The sequence below is a fragment of the Falco rusticolus genome, chromosome 2 (assembly GCF_015220075.1).
Source record: "Falco rusticolus isolate bFalRus1 chromosome 2, bFalRus1.pri, whole genome shotgun sequence".
Taxonomy (NCBI): Eukaryota; Metazoa; Chordata; class Aves; order Falconiformes; family Falconidae; genus Falco; species Falco rusticolus.
Window position 1 is genome coordinate 57,804,972 of NC_051188.1, and position 16,971 is coordinate 57,821,942.

At 37.0% G+C, this 16,971-nt stretch overlaps 1 protein-coding gene across 1 annotated transcript in view; it reads left to right on the forward strand.

Moving 5' to 3' along the window:
* Positions 1 to 16,971, forward strand: part of PCCA (propionyl-CoA carboxylase subunit alpha) — a 292,425-nt gene that overhangs the window by 132,750 nt on the left and 142,704 nt on the right. Inside the window, exons 15-17 of the mRNA XM_037378105.1 lie at positions 2,556 to 2,624; positions 3,457 to 3,532; positions 15,000 to 15,110. Coding sequence (XP_037234002.1) covers positions 2,556 to 2,624; positions 3,457 to 3,532; positions 15,000 to 15,110 — 256 coding nt within the window. The remainder of the gene's footprint in view (positions 1 to 2,555; positions 2,625 to 3,456; positions 3,533 to 14,999; positions 15,111 to 16,971) is intronic.

The window sequence follows — 16,971 nt, forward strand, 5'->3', positions numbered from 1 at the left end:
GGAAATATGTTAAGCAGAAGTAAATGCTGGAGGTCTAGTAAGTATTGCTATTGTTTATCAAGTTGAGCACATTATAGTGAGTGTCTGTTGAATTAGGGTTTCTTTTTCATCCAATATTTATTAAGTTCTGTCACACCATATAGTTTATAAAATCACCTACCGTTACTAGGCTCTGAAAATATAAGCACCACAGGGAGAATTGAAGATGGTAAATGTATTTCTTCTCTGCTGTCAGTTTTTTAGTCATCTTGAGTTTATTTTATGAAAATTAAACTTCTACAGCGGCTTCAGATTTTGTTTTTAAAAAGGAAATTATGCAGTTATTGAAGAATTTCAAATTCTTACTGTAGCTTTTTCATTTTTTAGGATGTTGTACTAAGGAAAAAAATGTAAATTATATAGTGGTATGTATATGTGTTGTATACGAACAGAAACATAGAGCAGGCAGAGCATGTAGCTGTAGCCTCAGAAGCCTTACATTAACTTTAAGGTCCAACTATAACCTAATTACTGGGGTATGAATTATGCACTTAGCATATTTTTTTTCTTTGTCAAAATATGATGTACATGTATAAATACTTACATGCGCATGTACGCGTAGTACCCTTGAACACCTGTAAGTAATCCCTTTATAAGTGCTACTTCGGAGACAAAAGTCACAGTACAACTCAGCTGCATGTCGTGTATGTATGTCATACTTCACGTCTTCATATATGCATTTTTTTTGAGCATTACAAAAAGTATCATGGGCAAGGGATTTATCTGGGACTGAGCAGCTAGATTAATTCTTCTTCATTTGAATGGGACTTTAAGCATAGACATCCTGGGAGAAAAGATGGTTTAGCAGTTACAAGAAAGTGGAGCTGGGAAATACGCTGTGTGTTTTTTCTGTAATCATGACATGTCTGAGCTACCTTTTCATCAGTAGCTAATGTTACATGTGCCTGCTATGGGTAGTGGGGGGCCTAGTTAAGCATGGGTAAAGCACATTGGGATAAGATGTGATAAAAATGCTACAGAGGGTGCTACTGCCTTCATATATGAATAAATATGCTATACAAAGAAAAATATAGAAGAAATGATGATGCATAAATATGTAAGTGTAAATACATAAATACAAATACGTGAATAAGTACTTTTTTTAAAAATAAAAATAATACAATGTCATAAAAACTAGTCAGTGTTTCTTACTGAAGAAAGTGAGTACAGCTGCTAGGGTATCTTTTTATGTCATTTGGATAATAAAGTCATCATCATGCCCTCATGTGGATTCTGTAGACAAGAGGTTCTACATGTGGTCCCTTGATAATTGCCTAAATTAAAATATTAAAGGCCTAACAGCCGTTGCGTTGACCTTTTCCTGCCTTGCTGCAGACAGATGAGCTGCTGTTTATTACAAAGGTTCCTTCCCACAGGTGAAGATTTAAGTGAGATTCCAGGACCCTCTTTCTCACCCCCTTTTCAATGCAGTATATCAGAGCCCTGCTGCTTCAAGAGCTTTGATTAGAGCCCTCCATCCTTATGATCCCCAGAATGCGTTTATCACTCTTGAGTTATTTTGATTAGTTTTTAAAAAATATTTCAGATTCCAGTGTTCAAAAGCAGCAATTTAATAAATATTTATTCCCCAGAAATTGCTCATTTGAAAAGTTTTATATGGCTAACCTCATTGCTACAGTGATGAAATCAAACTGAGAGATGAAAACAAGAATCAGCAATATACTAACTAACTTGTTGGCTGGTTAACAGCAATCAGCCTCTTCAAAAGAAATTTTTGAACTTGTGTTATTTTTTTCCTTGAATATTGCAGAATCAGAGCTTTAATTGGGGCTGTGTCCTTACAAAGCAAAGCCATGGAAAAAGCTGTGTAAACATTAAAGCCTCAGGGGAACAGCAGCAACAGAAAAAAGAAATGTTTTACAGTTGAGAGGGTGAGGCAGAGAAGGAAAATGTTACAGACATGAAAACCACAGGATCAGTATTCCTATGGAGCTGATAAGCAGAGCTCCAAAGTTCATGCTGAATGCTCCCTACTTGTATTCCTACTGGAACCCTCGGAAGGGCTGTAGGAGAACATGGGGGATGTGATTACATATAGATTCAGAAAGGATGTGATTATAAGGGGCATCCTTCATGGCAGGGATCAGTCAGAAAAATAATTACAACTGTATTTTATTACAGGGACTAAATATGAATAGAGTATGTTCGGAGTTGAAGTTTAGAGTGTGTAACAACCTGAATTGTTAGATCAAATCTCATGTGTTTGCTGTGCATTCTAGGAGAACAAAAGAATTTTGACTATCAAATGAAGATTGCAGTCGTGCTTCTTTTAAAGGAGAGGATAACTTGCAAGTGTTTTTCCTGGTGGGGGAAAAAGCAAGCTCCCCTTCACGCCTCCCAGCTTCTCTGAAAACAAATCTTCAAGGGGAAAAAGTATACGCAATAAGCTTCATGGGTGTTAGTTTTAAGCCTGTGGGGTAGATTTGATCCTCATGTTGAAAGTTGTTTTTTTTTCTTTCCAATGTATAATTATTTTTACTTCTTATTTTTTAAAGGTACGTGTTGACAGTGGCATACAACAAGGAAGTGATATTAGCATTTATTATGATCCTATGATCTCAAAAGTGAGTTAATGATTTATTCTTACTCCCCCCCCCCCCCCGCCCCCACCTCCAGTATTCTAAAGGTATGAAACACTAATTCTATACATGATCTCCTAAAGGAGGGAAAGTACATTAAAGGATTGGCAAATCAGTGTTTTAAAGGTGCTAGGCATAACATGCCTCAAAGGAATATGAAAAAAGTGAAGGAAGATGTGGAATAGAGGAAATTCAGTGTCACTTCTAAACAAAAATTAATTGGTAATTAGTTGTCCTGCCATTTCTGATTATTAAAAGGATTCTGATTTAAACAGTAGCCGTTACTTTCAGACTTAGGTGCTGTCAGTTTATCTCTTTTTAATGTAACCTAGCCAGAACAAAAATTTCAATAATTCTATCTTCTAAAAAGAAGCAATGGAAGAAACTGTTGATAATGTCTCTTAGTATTAGTTCTTATTCATCAGTAACATACGGTAAAATTAAAATATGACATTACAGTCAGAGTTCAGTTGTCGAAAAAAATTCACACAGATCTTAAAAGTTGGTTGGGCATTAGGAGTCGGGAGATACCTACCCTCTCCTGTAATTTTCTGCGTACCTAAAGAAGAAGAGAAAGCTTGTTTAGATGCTTTAAATTTTATGAAGGAAAAGTGATTGGCCATTCTTTCATTGAATGGGTTAAGAGATCTTAGTTTTCAGACAGCCTCAAGCACAGATACAGAAATGTGTGGGAAATACTTTTGTGACTGCAGAAGTTCTACAAACCATTTTAATTTAAAATGCTAATTTAAATCCTAAAGACAAATATTATCTCATTTGTATGTGACTTAAATACCTTTTTTTTTTTCTTTTTCAGCTTATTACCTATGGCTCTAATAGAGCTGAAGCACTGAAAAGAATGGAAGAGGCTTTGGACAATTACGTAATTCGAGGTAACTACAGAAATTTGGGTTCCCAGTGTGATAGACTGCCATCTATTTCAAGAAAACAGCTTGAAAATGTAGTAATTAGCAAATTGAGTAAAGTTCCTGCTTCTTAAGTGCAAATTAAAACAGGAAAAACTTGTGTTAATTAAGCTGAGAAGATACATCAAATCTAAAGAGGCTTCATTTTTTTCTCGGTTGTTTTTGCTTGAATGTTATGAGAATAAATATTTAAATAATTTCCTTAAACTCATAAAGAGTTTTCACAGAATGGTAGCATTTAATTTGTTTATTATGTTGTAGAGGGGAAAAAAAAGCCACTGCACTGTAAAAAATTTAAAGTACTTGCCATTTTATAGCAGTTTAGTACATTGATTGTGGTTAGATAACATCACGATGCAGTATTTGATTGTATACGTATTTTTTTTCTTTCTTTCAAGGTAATTGTTTAGGTGTGAGGCAAATACAGATGTAGGCTAATGATCAGAATGTGTTTCAGCTTTTGCTAACCGACTGCCTAGGAGAAGCAGTCTTTTCAGCCTTTCCAAACAGCAGGGGTGAATCAGTCATGACCACTTTAACTCCTTTTAAGTTTTAGAGAGGGAAGTCATGGTTTGTGTGGGAGAAATGTTTATATTTCCTCTGTGTCTTATGAAAAATAGGAAGGACAACTCAGGATAGAAGGGGGGAAAATTGGATTTCTTATCCATTGTTTTCATGGAGGCGATTAGAGAAGGGAACTGTAATGTGGCAAAAATCTTTGTTTTACCCCTTAACTGTGTGAGTCTTTGGTAGAGGTTTTTTTTTTTCATTACGAGGTAATACACTTGAAGAACCAGAATAGGTGGGAAAGCAACTGTTGAAAGATTTGCTGTCTTTGTTCCTTGTTTTGGTTGCTGGACAGGTTGTCCCATGGTTTCAGATGGGAGGAAGACTTGGAACGCTTATTTAATTCCTCCCCTGAATGGCTGGGAGGAGGAGCAGGAGAGAACTCATACAGTAGACAATCAAGAGTGTTTCTGTAAAACTTGGTTTAGCTTTAATGCTGTCTGCTGAATACTACAGATGCTGTGTCAGACTCAGAGATTTATCTGTCTAAGGGAGAACAAGCATCCCTCTACCAGAGTGTAGCTAGATAGGTGGTAGGATTTGCCATTGTAAATGAACCACTAACTTTAAAGTGGATTTATGCTGGTGCAACTTGAGCCATTAGACAATTTCAGTACAATGTGCTGATGTAAACCCCTGCTGTATAACAGCTGAGTAAATTTATGAGAGAAAAATGTATACCGCTGTAGCTAGACTGATGTGAGATGGAATTTGTTGATGGGTTTTGTTGTTGTTTTGAATGGAGGCAGGCTCTGGATTCAGTCAGTTGAATTAACAGCAAATTATGTTAGAAGAATTATATTTAATGAGAATATTGGAATTGTGTTGGACATCGTCTTTTGCTCTGTGCTACAATGTGGAGTGGAACCTGATTGTTCTTAGGTGTTGTACACAGATGCATATGTACCTAATAACAGTTCCACAGACACATAAAGACCTGCAAAGGATATGACACCTTATATCTGAAAAACACTAATTTGCATTCTTCGTGGTTTTTACAGTCTTTTATTAGTATGCATGTATACCTTTAAGTGTTCATACCTGAAATCTCTGTAGTATTTCTACCTGTGAAAAATCTCTTTATTAAAAACAATGAGAGAGGTAATATATGAACTACAGGAGGCAGTGCATTTTTTTTGTTTGTTTTTTGAAGTATTACAAAGGACAAATTTTAATTTACCACAAGTTTCAAAAGTAGATGAATTTCCAGAACACATATTCAGTTGTGATAGCCAGTGGTTCCATTTGAAAACCAACAGGATTTCTGTGTGGTTTTAAAAAAAATGGTATTTTCTTCTCAGGGTTTATTTAAAATAGAACTCATGGACATTAAAATATCTCTTCTCTTGCCTAGTGTGAATGATTCTTGATAGGGCAGTTTGTAGAAACTGTAGAAACAGTTTCTACAAACTGCCCTGTCTGTAATGATCTGGACTGCACTGACGTGCATTATCTCCTTGTTCAGAGCAGTTGTCTCTAAGTTCAAGTAGGCTTAACAGGTGATGGAGTAGTAATATATTTGTATTTAAATGGACAAAAATAATAAAACATCAGAACAGTAAAAGCAATTGCATGCATTTATTTCTAAAATGATTGTGTATACTTTCCCTTTAAAATGTTGGCTGCTATGTAAAACAACAGTAAACCACCTTGATCATATGCAGAAGTGCCTCATGTGAAGTCTTCTCCATAGTTGTTAGTAGTAGAAGACACAGAATATTTTTTTACGTAGTTTTGAAGTTACTTGGTTTTATATTTGAACAGAGAGCCTCTACATAACTCTTTAGAGATCACAGTCTCCCCGAATAGTGCACTCCGTATTCCTCTTCCTGAACACAGCCTCCCCCACCCCCAATGGAAGCAGCTTTTATGTTTGCTTTGTGTTTGAGATGGTGGGTTTTTTCCTGTAAGTAGCAAGTCTTTTCTAAGCTACAAAGCATTTTGGCTAAGCAATACTGGCTGAAGTCAGTGTGAATTGTACTGGTAATATACACTGTGAGAAATTAAATTTAAACTCCCAAGAATTGCAACATTTCTGTAAATAAAAATGCTCATTCAGTCACATAGGGAGGGAATGGGATGGGGTGACTGGGTAACGGGTCGAGGACCATCTAATGGGTAGCTTTGGGACTGCTAATGGAAGATGGAGTCTTTCCCATCACTTCTGTGTCACCAGTTCAAAGCAAGTAGAAGTTGGTAAGGACTTTCAGTCACTAATATTTTGATGGTTGCTTGCTGACCTGCATGAAATCAGTGGTCTATATCTAGTTCGTAGAAGACAGATGTCCTCTTGGAAACAAATGCCACCATATAATGTCATTCATGGCAGTCCCAGCAGAGAATCCAGGGGCTGAAGGGGCACACTCACCCTCCAGGAGGTGACTCGTCCAGTCTGGGCTGAGGCATGCTGACAGTCAGAAGTGCAAATACTTTTTCTGCTGCTCCTTGTCTACTTGCTGTATGAGCAGACGTTCCGTTTCTACTGCAGTGGCTTTAGGATATCCAGGAATTACCCCATTCCCTTTTAGCTCCATTCCGCTTACAGGGAACAAGTCCCCAGACTACAGTCTTTACTGACTTGTTTTCTAGGACTAAATAATACCTGGCCTTGAATCCATGATTCAGCTGTCCTTCCCAGTTGAATCTGCCTGACAACATCACGAAGGAAATTAAATGAATTAAATTTAAAAAAAAAATCAAATAAAGCAGACTTAGGCAAAACTTGAGTAAATCATATTTTAAGCAACCAAGACTGCATCATATAGTGACTGTAATAGCAGTATCTTGATTATAAATGCTGAATAAATCAAATTGTGATATTTGCAACAATGCTGTGTTCTGAAAAGGCCTGTTACCTTACTGTTTTTTTACAGGCTGACCTCTTGCACACACTGAAATAAAAAATTCTGCAATCTGCTTGGTAGATGCTAACAACATGACTAACTTAAGATACATTCATTGTAGTTGTGGGAATGTAATCTGCATCTTATTTCCTGTGTAATATGTCCATTGTTAGTGGGAGAAGGTGAAAGTCTAGGATAGCACTTCTTTGAGTGGTGCATTGGATTAAATGATCTCTTGTGGTCCTTCACAGTCTAAATTACTCTGATAGGAGCAGACTTCTCCATTGAGAACTGGTCTGAACTCAAAATCTCAGCTGAGGCTTCTGAATAAGGAAGGATCTAATTCAGTAACATTTTTATCTCTGGGTCTTTCATTACAGGTTTGGGGGTGATTAAAGGTCAGGATCTAACCCAGATTTGTCTCAAGCAGATATACTTTCAGTACTATCCAGTAGTTACTGGAGAATTTGTGAATACTGGAAAGTTGAAGATGTCAGTCGTGTAGAGGCACTGTTGCTTATTGGGATGAGGCATGAATTGTTTTCTGTGAACATGTATTGTCATTAGTGGTTCATCTTTCATTTGTTTTATGCCACTTTTCAGAAATTTAAGGGTTTATTTTTTCTGTTTAATTTGAACAACAGAAATAGTGTATTGAAAGAATACCTTCCAATGAGTCTACTGTATGTGTAAACATAGTGTGGTGTGATTTCCCTCTTCTCAGTTTTTCTAAGATTTTAGCACATGTTTGTCATGTAATTTATGAGGCTGGATAATCTGTTCATTTAAAGGCCTATATAAAACTCAGTGTGAAGTTCTCGAAAGTTTATGTATGAAAATTCTCTTTACCAATTTAAGTAAAATAAATGGACATTATTTATGCGGCAAGTAGAACCGATTATCAGTTCAGCAGAGGTCTGATTGGGCAGGTAGCTCATATCCTTGAGTGCATCTGTAATCTTTCCTTTGATATCTGTTAGCTTTTTATATTCCCAGCTGATTTAAATATAAACCAGTAACATGAAGTTAATAGTCTTTGTGTAAAGTCAGCTGTTCTCTGTTGAGATTCTGCTTGTCGCAGGGGTAGAGGAACATTAGACCATTTGGGAGAAAGAAAAATGGAAAAAGGAGCATATGAGGAAAGAGTAAGCAGCAGATAGAGCAAGGAGGACTAGAAACAAGGGGGAAATAAGAGGGCCACCAGCTGTCGGAAGGAATCTTCCAGCATGGGGTGAAAGAGCAAGTATAGAATAGAAAATGGAAAAGTGGTAAATAGCTGTGGTGAATATTTGAGGGGAATGGGAATATGGAAGTTAACGCTCTGATATGAATGGAGACCTGCCAGAACAGTGGCAGCAGAAACTGTAGTCTTGAGTTTTTGTGACTATAAACACACTAAAAAGCACCCAACAAAAAACCCTCTTTAATTTTAGTATTTTATCATGTTTCAAAGACATTAATTTTCAGGTACAAAGGTTGTTACAATAAACTTGAATTAAATCCAAACAATTGCTGAATTATTTTGTCTTTTAACTTAAAAGATACTGCTCAATGGCAGTGATACTTGTAGGTTTTATACTCTCCTGTATTGTGATCCCATACAGATATGCACGTGCATTCATTGGTATTGCAAACAAACCAGTATTAGTGTGTAAACCAGTTTTCCTGGAAAAAAAAAAGCATATAGTGTCTGTTCTTAAAAAAGAAGGAAACAGGGTTTTTTTTTTCCTGGTTGTGCTTTAAAAAAGTGCTGCAACAGGTTGGACAACTGAACTGCGGATTCTCCCCTTTGCCTAGCATGGGTAACGGGCTGGGAGTTCTGCAAGAGTCTTTGTGTTCTTGGAACCTTTGCAACAGCGACCAGCAGGTTCCCAAGTGTGTCAGTGTGGAAATGGAAATTGGAGGAGGCAAAGCAACAGACTTAATTCAAAACCACTAGAAGGGACCATTGCAGGATGCTTGGTAACATCAGCTTAGACCATAGATGCTGGTGTGAAGGATGATTCTACTCCTGTTTCTCCTCTCCTTTTTTCCTTAAGTTAGTCCCAGGGGAGGCAGTGGGAATGGCAGCTTGTCAGTGGGAAGTTATGTGGGGTGTAGTTTAGGAAGGGCTATAGGCTACTGCGCTATGAAGGAGAAAGAGGGAAGGGCAACTGGAGTACTGGCTGATCAGGTAAAAGAGGGAGGCGATATTATTGGTGCAGGAGAAGGGAAACAAAATAAAGTCCTTTGTTTGTCAGAGGAGTTTTGTTTGTTTTTTTATTTTTTATTTTTTTATTAAGAAAAAGAGAGTTGTGGCAGTGAAAAACTACAAGAAATGCAGTGTGCCAGGCTGAGGAGGCATTGAAAGAGAAATGCTGTTACTCCTAGCCCTTATCTATGATGTTGTCCTGGTGTTCTGTTGCCCTTCTTCAGTGTAAAGGGGTGGCTGAGGAGAGGGTGATGGCGGGATGGCCCTCCATTTTTTCCACATCTTCCTGACAATGGTTGCTTAACTTCTGCTTCCAATTATTCTACTCATTCAGTCATACGTGTTTGCTAGCACCATAAATAATGGACTGCTTAAATCTTATTAAAAGGTTCAGGAGTGCATGCAGTACAAAACTTAGTTTCAGTTTGAGCTAATGTTTTTTACAGTAGCATATCAGCATGTATTATCTGCTTTCCTCTCCCCCTTCTTTTCCCACTTTATCCTGGTCTATGACTTCTGTGAGCTACAGACTTCAATATCTGAAAGAATTAATGTTTTAATTGAAATACATGTTCAGCTCTGAGGGTCAGTGATGTGCTGATCCTGTGTGAGAACTTTATGTGAATGTTTGTGTATTGAAATTACAAAGCTAAAAAAGCCTTTCTCGCTTTTGGGATGGGACTTTGTGTGCAGATAGCCTGCTCTGAAGTGAATTAAAGCAAAACACAAGTTTTGAAAGACAGTTTTGACAGTTGAATGTGGAGGATTTTAGGGGATATTATGACAACTTTTGGAATTGCAGACATGGAGGCTAGCTGGGCAGTAATCACGGGCTTTGAATTTTCTGTGCAAACCTGTGATAATGTTCTTGTTTTAAGTGGAGAGTAACATAATCAGTGCTTCATAATGCTCAGTGCAGAGCTTGGTTAATAATGTTTTTTAATTTTTGGTTAGAGAAGTCAACTGGGATGCCTCCTAAACCTCATAGCATTTATTCTTATTCAGCATTTAAATTGATTGGTGATAATTTAGCTTTGCTGTCTTTTAAAAAAAGAGCAACCTCTAGTACTGTACTCCACACGTTGTTTTTGCAATCAGTAAGTATGCAGATAAAGTTCTTTCTCTTCCACTCAGCACAATTTGAAATTGTCAGCAAGTTAAGTCTATTCAGCTGCTTATCTACAGAGAGGCATGTAGGACTCCAATTAACTTTACATGGATAAATGCAGATTTGTGTTTGCAGACGTCAAGATGACAGAAGCTTAATACTGTAAAAAGGCCAATCAACACTGAATATGTTTAGTGTCAATAAATATTTATAGTGAAAACATTGCCTATGGTTTTTTGCCTCGGCGTTCCAATTTCTGATTTTCAGTGAGTAGAAATGTGGTGTAATATCCTGTTCAGAAACCTGCTATAAAAATTTTGTTTTCTATAAAATTAATTTTGTTGTCTTTTTCTTCTTTGTGGTTTCTTGGGAAGACAGTTTAAGAGTAAGGAGGCAAGATAAAGAGACAGGCAGTATGGGGAATAATTTCTTCTGATTATAATTGTATTTATTTTTTTTAATGAGGGCTTCTTCAAATAGTGGTTACTAATCAGCTATGATGAACATTGTGATTAGTGTTCTCGTGTACTCATTAGGCAATAACTACAATTTAACTGGAAAATTAATTGAACCTCAGGAATATGTGTGTGTTATATATAAAACATACAAATATATAATTCTTTGAATTTCATTAGATCTCCAGAAGTTAAGTGCCGCTCCTCTCTCTTACAAATATATTCTGGAAAATAGCGTGTCAAAATTTAAATACAAGTAGTACATCTCAAATTGAGCTTCTACTGATGTAATATTGTGTGAAGGATACAGCCAAGTGAAATAAACAGAGATACAAGGAACATTGATTATTTTTTATTATATTTTGACTTAGAGAAAAGAAGCCTATAGCTGTAACTGTAGTTCTGCATCAGTCTTACCAGTGTAAAAAAATGATGCTGAAGTGAAATTTTGTTTTCTGGAGGGGAAACAAATTGATATAGTGTAGGATTTTGTTTGTTTGTTGGAAATGTCATGGCTTGTCAGGTTAACAAATGTGATATTGTTCCTGGCAGACTGCAGACCTGGTCAAGAAAAAGAAAAATTCCCTGAAAACCACTGCAACATAAATACAATATACTTCAGTTTAGTGTCTAACTTCGCATGAAATAAGCACTGCCTGTTAGCCTCTGTTTGATCCTGTGAGAGTGTGGGGCTAATGTCTGGCCAGTGTTTTGGAAGCAGCAGGTAGTCAGGAGCAAGCTGCTCTAGGGGTCCATATTTCTGCAGCCTGGCAGTTACTCGCACACAGATGGAGACCTTATGAACTTTGACAGAGGTCATGCTAAATTGCAAATCTAAAACTTCTAGACACTGGTACTTTTTTTTTAAAGCCACATGATTTGGAACATCACTAAAGGTATCAAATCAGTTTTGAGAAGTAGATCAGCCATGCAGTCATTGCTCACATAATGTCTATGGGGCCTGATAAAGATAGCCTTTTATGATACTTTAAAGGGAAACTTGTGTATTAAATTGTTAAGTAGCATATGTGAAGTATGTATGTTATATTGCTTCCCAAACGCCTAGGCTTGTCTGTTCTATTGAACTTGTTAAAGGAATTGTGTAGCTTAAAACATTGCAGAAACCTCTGATTTTTTTGATGCACATGAGTTGGAAATAATCAAGATACTCATGGTATTTTTTTGATTTCACGTCTTTTGGAGCAGTCAGTTGAGACACCAAGCTCTGTCATCTGTCATCAGCCATCATCTCACCAGGGTTCTTATGGCAGTTTAGGAAAGAAAAACATGAGATGATCTGGTTACACATTGTAGTGTGTTTAAATCCCGGTTTCAAAGTCGGGGAGCATTGAAGAGCTCCTCTTTGTCTTCTGATTATATTCCTGAAGCTGTACTTAATAGATTAAAAAAATCTCTGTGATGTTTCAACTTACTGTTCAAATGGGAAAATTTGGGGGGGATTTTGTAGCAGCCAAAGAAAGACTTTGTCTCCAAGTTACAGTAATTTAGCGTAAGATCTTTTGAAAAATTTTTTGTTTAGTGGAGATGAAATGTGAGTTTCATTCAACGTTTATGAAATCAGAGTCCATGAATGACTATCTAGGTCACAGACAGCAAGTAGGACAGTCCTCTTTTAATCAAACGGTCAAATTTTTATCTTGTCATCACTGAACTGGTTGTGTAATGTGCTACTTAATGGCTCATGAACTACTCTTTAAAGCTATGACTTCATGATTCAGTGAGGCTGAGCCTGACTCTCACTCCATGTGTTGAAAGTGGTTTCAGTGACGGCCACACAGAGAGCTTGAAAATTCACACCAGCAGCAGACTGTAGGGGGAAAAAAGCTTTGAAACTGTTTGAACTGGTCTGCATATAAAATAACAAGAATGTTATTCATGCTTCTGAACTGGAAAAACAGAAAGTAGGAGCGCAAAAGAATCTTGTTCTGTAGCTAAAGCAATTTGCAGTTGCTGTACTGCTAGTGTCTTTGAGATCTTGATAGAGGAAAAAAATCTGAATAGCTTAATTTACAGTTGAGAGACCTGAGTTTCCAATGAACTCTTATTCATGTTAAACTAGAGGTATTAGAAAAAAATGTGCAAATAACTTTGAGTCATGTCATCACTGTATTAATCATAATAATTTGTAAGTAAACATATCTAAAGTTGAATTTCAGAATCTTGTGCTTTACAAGAGATATGGGTACACAATCAAACTTTTACAAGATAAACTGGTTTGTGATGTGTTCTGCATTTTATACTTCATGGTGCATATCCAACACCAGAGTTCATGTGACCTGGCAAATGCAATGTGATTTGGAATTGCCTGTTCCTCTGACACTGGGAGGAAAGAATGTGAATTACTTTGTATTTCCTGAAGGGTGAGAATGTGCACACTGCACAGCTGAGGTTGGATAACCTCTTTCCTGTAGTAGCGTCCTCATTTATCCATACCTGGAATGGATGCGACAGCTGCAGCCAGCACTTTACAGTTTATGCTTCTAAATTGCATGTCTATTTTAGCTTCTTCTAAGAAATACTAATATTTATGAGTTATATTGTTTGTAGTCATGTTGGGTTTGAACTGTTGTGGCTCTTCAAATTTTCTTTTACAATCTCTTTCCAAAATTGAGAATGGAGTTGAGATAAAGATGACGTTTTTCTCTTACCTGCATAATTTTAAGCTTTCCTTTTCAGAAATGACCTGTGTGGTATTCTCAAAAGAGAAAGTACATTCTCTTTGGAAATTGTTTGGAGTGCAGTAACCAGAAGATAATTTAAATTGTCTGGGCTTTTTTTTCCTCAGGGATTTTTTAACCTGTCCTTTCCTCTCCTACCTCCTATAAAGACTTCTTTGTATTTACTGTTTCAGTGCAATAAGTTTTAATGACCATCGTATTCAGTGCTAAACTGCAACTACTTCTGGCAAAGTTCGGTTTGGCATGAAGTTACTGACTTAGTTACACAGCCCAGTTAAATTCAAAGAAAAAATAAAGCTTGAAGGATATAAAAAAAGTCATCTAGTCCCACTGTCTGTACTAAGGTATACCAACTATATCTGCGTTCTGATAGATGTTTCTTCCACTGGTTTTTAAACTTCTTTTCACTGACTCCAGAATATCTTCCTAGGCAATCTTTTTTCCAGTGTTAACTATCCTGACTACATATCTTGTGCTGACACCAACTCCTGATTATGTTTTTTCCAGCCTGTGCTGGAAATGGGATATGGTTTATTCCTTTCCTCTCTGAGAAAACAAATTAATCTTTTACTCATCTATGAGGAAGGGGTCGATGACTTACTGTTTTGTGTGCAATTACTGGACTGACAGTGGCAGCATCTTTTTTGCTGTGTAGCTTTAGATTATGTTTGTTAGAAGTGTCTTTCTTTGGTACAAAAAGGTGAAAAGAAGGGAAGGAAAAATACAAAAGAAAGAAAGAAAGAGAGGAGACAGGCTGAGAAGTGGAATGAAAGGAGATGAAGAAATTTTTTTAAAAAAGTATAATATTCAAAGAAATTAGATGACGAAGGTGGCTATAAGGGGTCTATGATAATTAATTTTTAATTAAAGAAATAAATTAGGGTGGGGTGGCTATATGCCTAGCAGAGTCATGGAGTGGTGCTAAAGGGTGAACAGGGCATTTGGTAAAAGAATTGGCCAGGCATAGTTGGATAAAGGTACTTACAGAGCAAGGAATAGATTTCTTTGTTTTGTAAGTTTTACAGGAGTCTGTTATGACTTAAAAATGATTAAAAGTTATAAACTTTTATGTAAGTGATAAAACTTTTTACTCTCATTGATTGTTGTGATTGGGGATTAACATGGCGCATATCTTCCCCATGAGTGTGTGTATATGAGGTGGCAGGTTGACAAGGTAGAGCAGGGTTCATTGGAATTGAGCCGATACATGCAGTCATGACTAATCTGTCATTTCAAGGAGATGCCTCTGGTCTTGCCTGTCTGCTGGGACTAAACCAAAAGTCTTTTGGTAGTGGTTGCTGTCATTGACTTAACTAGGTGTTTGAATTAGTCTTGATGAGGAGAAAATTTGGAATGTTTACTTCTTAACCAAGTGTTTAAGGAGGGTACCTTGAGGCAGGAGTGGAACAAAACTGGTAAATCTGCATTGATTGCATCAGTATTGTGGTCTCTAAGTTGTAAACAGGTATTTATTTCACAAACATAAGAGCTTATATTTTTGTAAGTTGTTTCCTACTGTAATGTGTGATTAATATGTTTACCTGATTTTGTATTGATATTTTTGTTTTCAGGTGTGGCTCACAATATTTCTTTACTGCGAGAAGTGATCATCCATCCACGTTTTGTTCAAGGAGACATCAGCACTAAATTCCTTCCCGAAATCTATCCTGATGGTTTTAAAGGTTTGTTCCATTTGGGAATATTTCTTTTTTTTCTTGAGTGGTGGTTTTTCTGATGATTATTCCTTTATATTTATAGGCTGACATGTTCCCCAATCAGTCTTTACTTTCCCCCCCCCTCAAATGTATCTGTACATGCGTGCAATTAAAATTTTAAAATAATGTATAATATAATTGAAACAGTTACTGTCTTTACTTTCAAGAAGGTGAAATGCTTACTCCTAGTGACAAAATAGTAAAGGCAGTACATCCAAAGACAAGAAAAAAAATTTGTAGGTGATACATAAAATAAACATCAATTCAGCTCTACCACGCTCTTGTCTTTTATTACAGACAGTACTTCTACTGTTAACTGAGGATAGGGTTTCTCTTTACTCAACACTGTTGTTTCTCCAGTGAGTTTGTGCAGCATCTTTTGGGACCCTTTGTATTCTGTAGCATTATCTGGAGGATCTGGCATTTTATCACATGATTTCAGGAACCTGGTCTTTAATGCTCATTACACACAGTAATGGGCATCACCTTGAAATTATTAACTCGTACACTAGGTTAACATAAACACAAGTGTAAATGTTTCTTTACAACGTCCTGAACAACTCAGTTTTTAAAATGCATAACAGTAGGTAGAGAAATGTAAGTAAACAAGTAGATTGATTTCCTTTCACAAGGATCAAATTTTAAAAGGTTGTCTCCTCTCTCAGCTGAACTGCTGCAGATGCTTTCTTGACTCTGTCCTTCCATACGGGCCTCACACCTCAGCTGGCATTCATCAGGCAGAACTTCTTTCTTATTTAAAAAGAACCCCAAAAAACAACCAACCAAAACCCAAACAATGCTTATAGCTCATCATTCGTGTGTCCTTTATGGAGATTCCTTTCTCCCCCATTCATCATTAGTCCAATGTGGCACAATCATCCCACTTTGAAGACAACACTGACAGACTGGCAGTCACTGGACATGCTTGGCACCATGCCAAATTCTAGTCCCATTAAGGAGCAGAACAGATTTTTATTACCTCAGGACTCAGCGTGTGAGCTTGTGGATGAATATTCTTTGCACCAGAACTACTTTGTCATGATGTAATTGGCAACTCTATGTGATACAGTCTTACATGTGGTATTACTGCATCCATCTTGTTATTGGCTCCTGACTGAGACCACAGCAACAGGAATTAGTCACCTTGGGTGGCAGTAAGCTTGTGATGGTTGAAGCTCAGATGTTCCTTTGTTGTCTTTGCTAAGGTGTACTTAACTAATCTTCAGGTAACTCAGCTGGCTTTCATCCAGCATAGACTTGAGGGTACTCTGATCTGCCATGAAAGATCAGTGCTGCTGATTAGCTGGTCTGTCTCCCTTTTTTGGCACTTTAATACAGAATCCCATGTCCTGTCTCTTTGATGATTCTGGGACTTTTTAGGCCCTTTCCTGAGTGGATTCAATTCCATAAGCCACTATAAACCTGCATTTTTTATTGTTACTGCTTTTGTTGGGGTAGTTTTTTTGAGAGTCCTTAGGTCGACATAGTTCGTGAAGGAATCTGGTGAACTTCAGCAGATGTGAAAAGTGAGTGGCTGGGAATGGGGGAGAAAGGTGAGGATGTAAGATATTAGATAGGTTTATACCATGTGGTGAAAAGGCAGCCACACCTGACACAATTGGGAACAACAAAAACATAAACCATTCTGCCCTTATTGGTGATAATGTGTCTGTTGGGTCCCTTGGTCACTTGTAAGAAGCTGGGATCAGTTTTACTGACTCAGGAGACCCCTTGCTTTTTGCTTTGTATTTTTGACTATGGAAAGGCACCCTCATCTTTTGTTCTTTTATTCTTGTTTTAATATTTTGTATGGCAATGTTAACCTGTA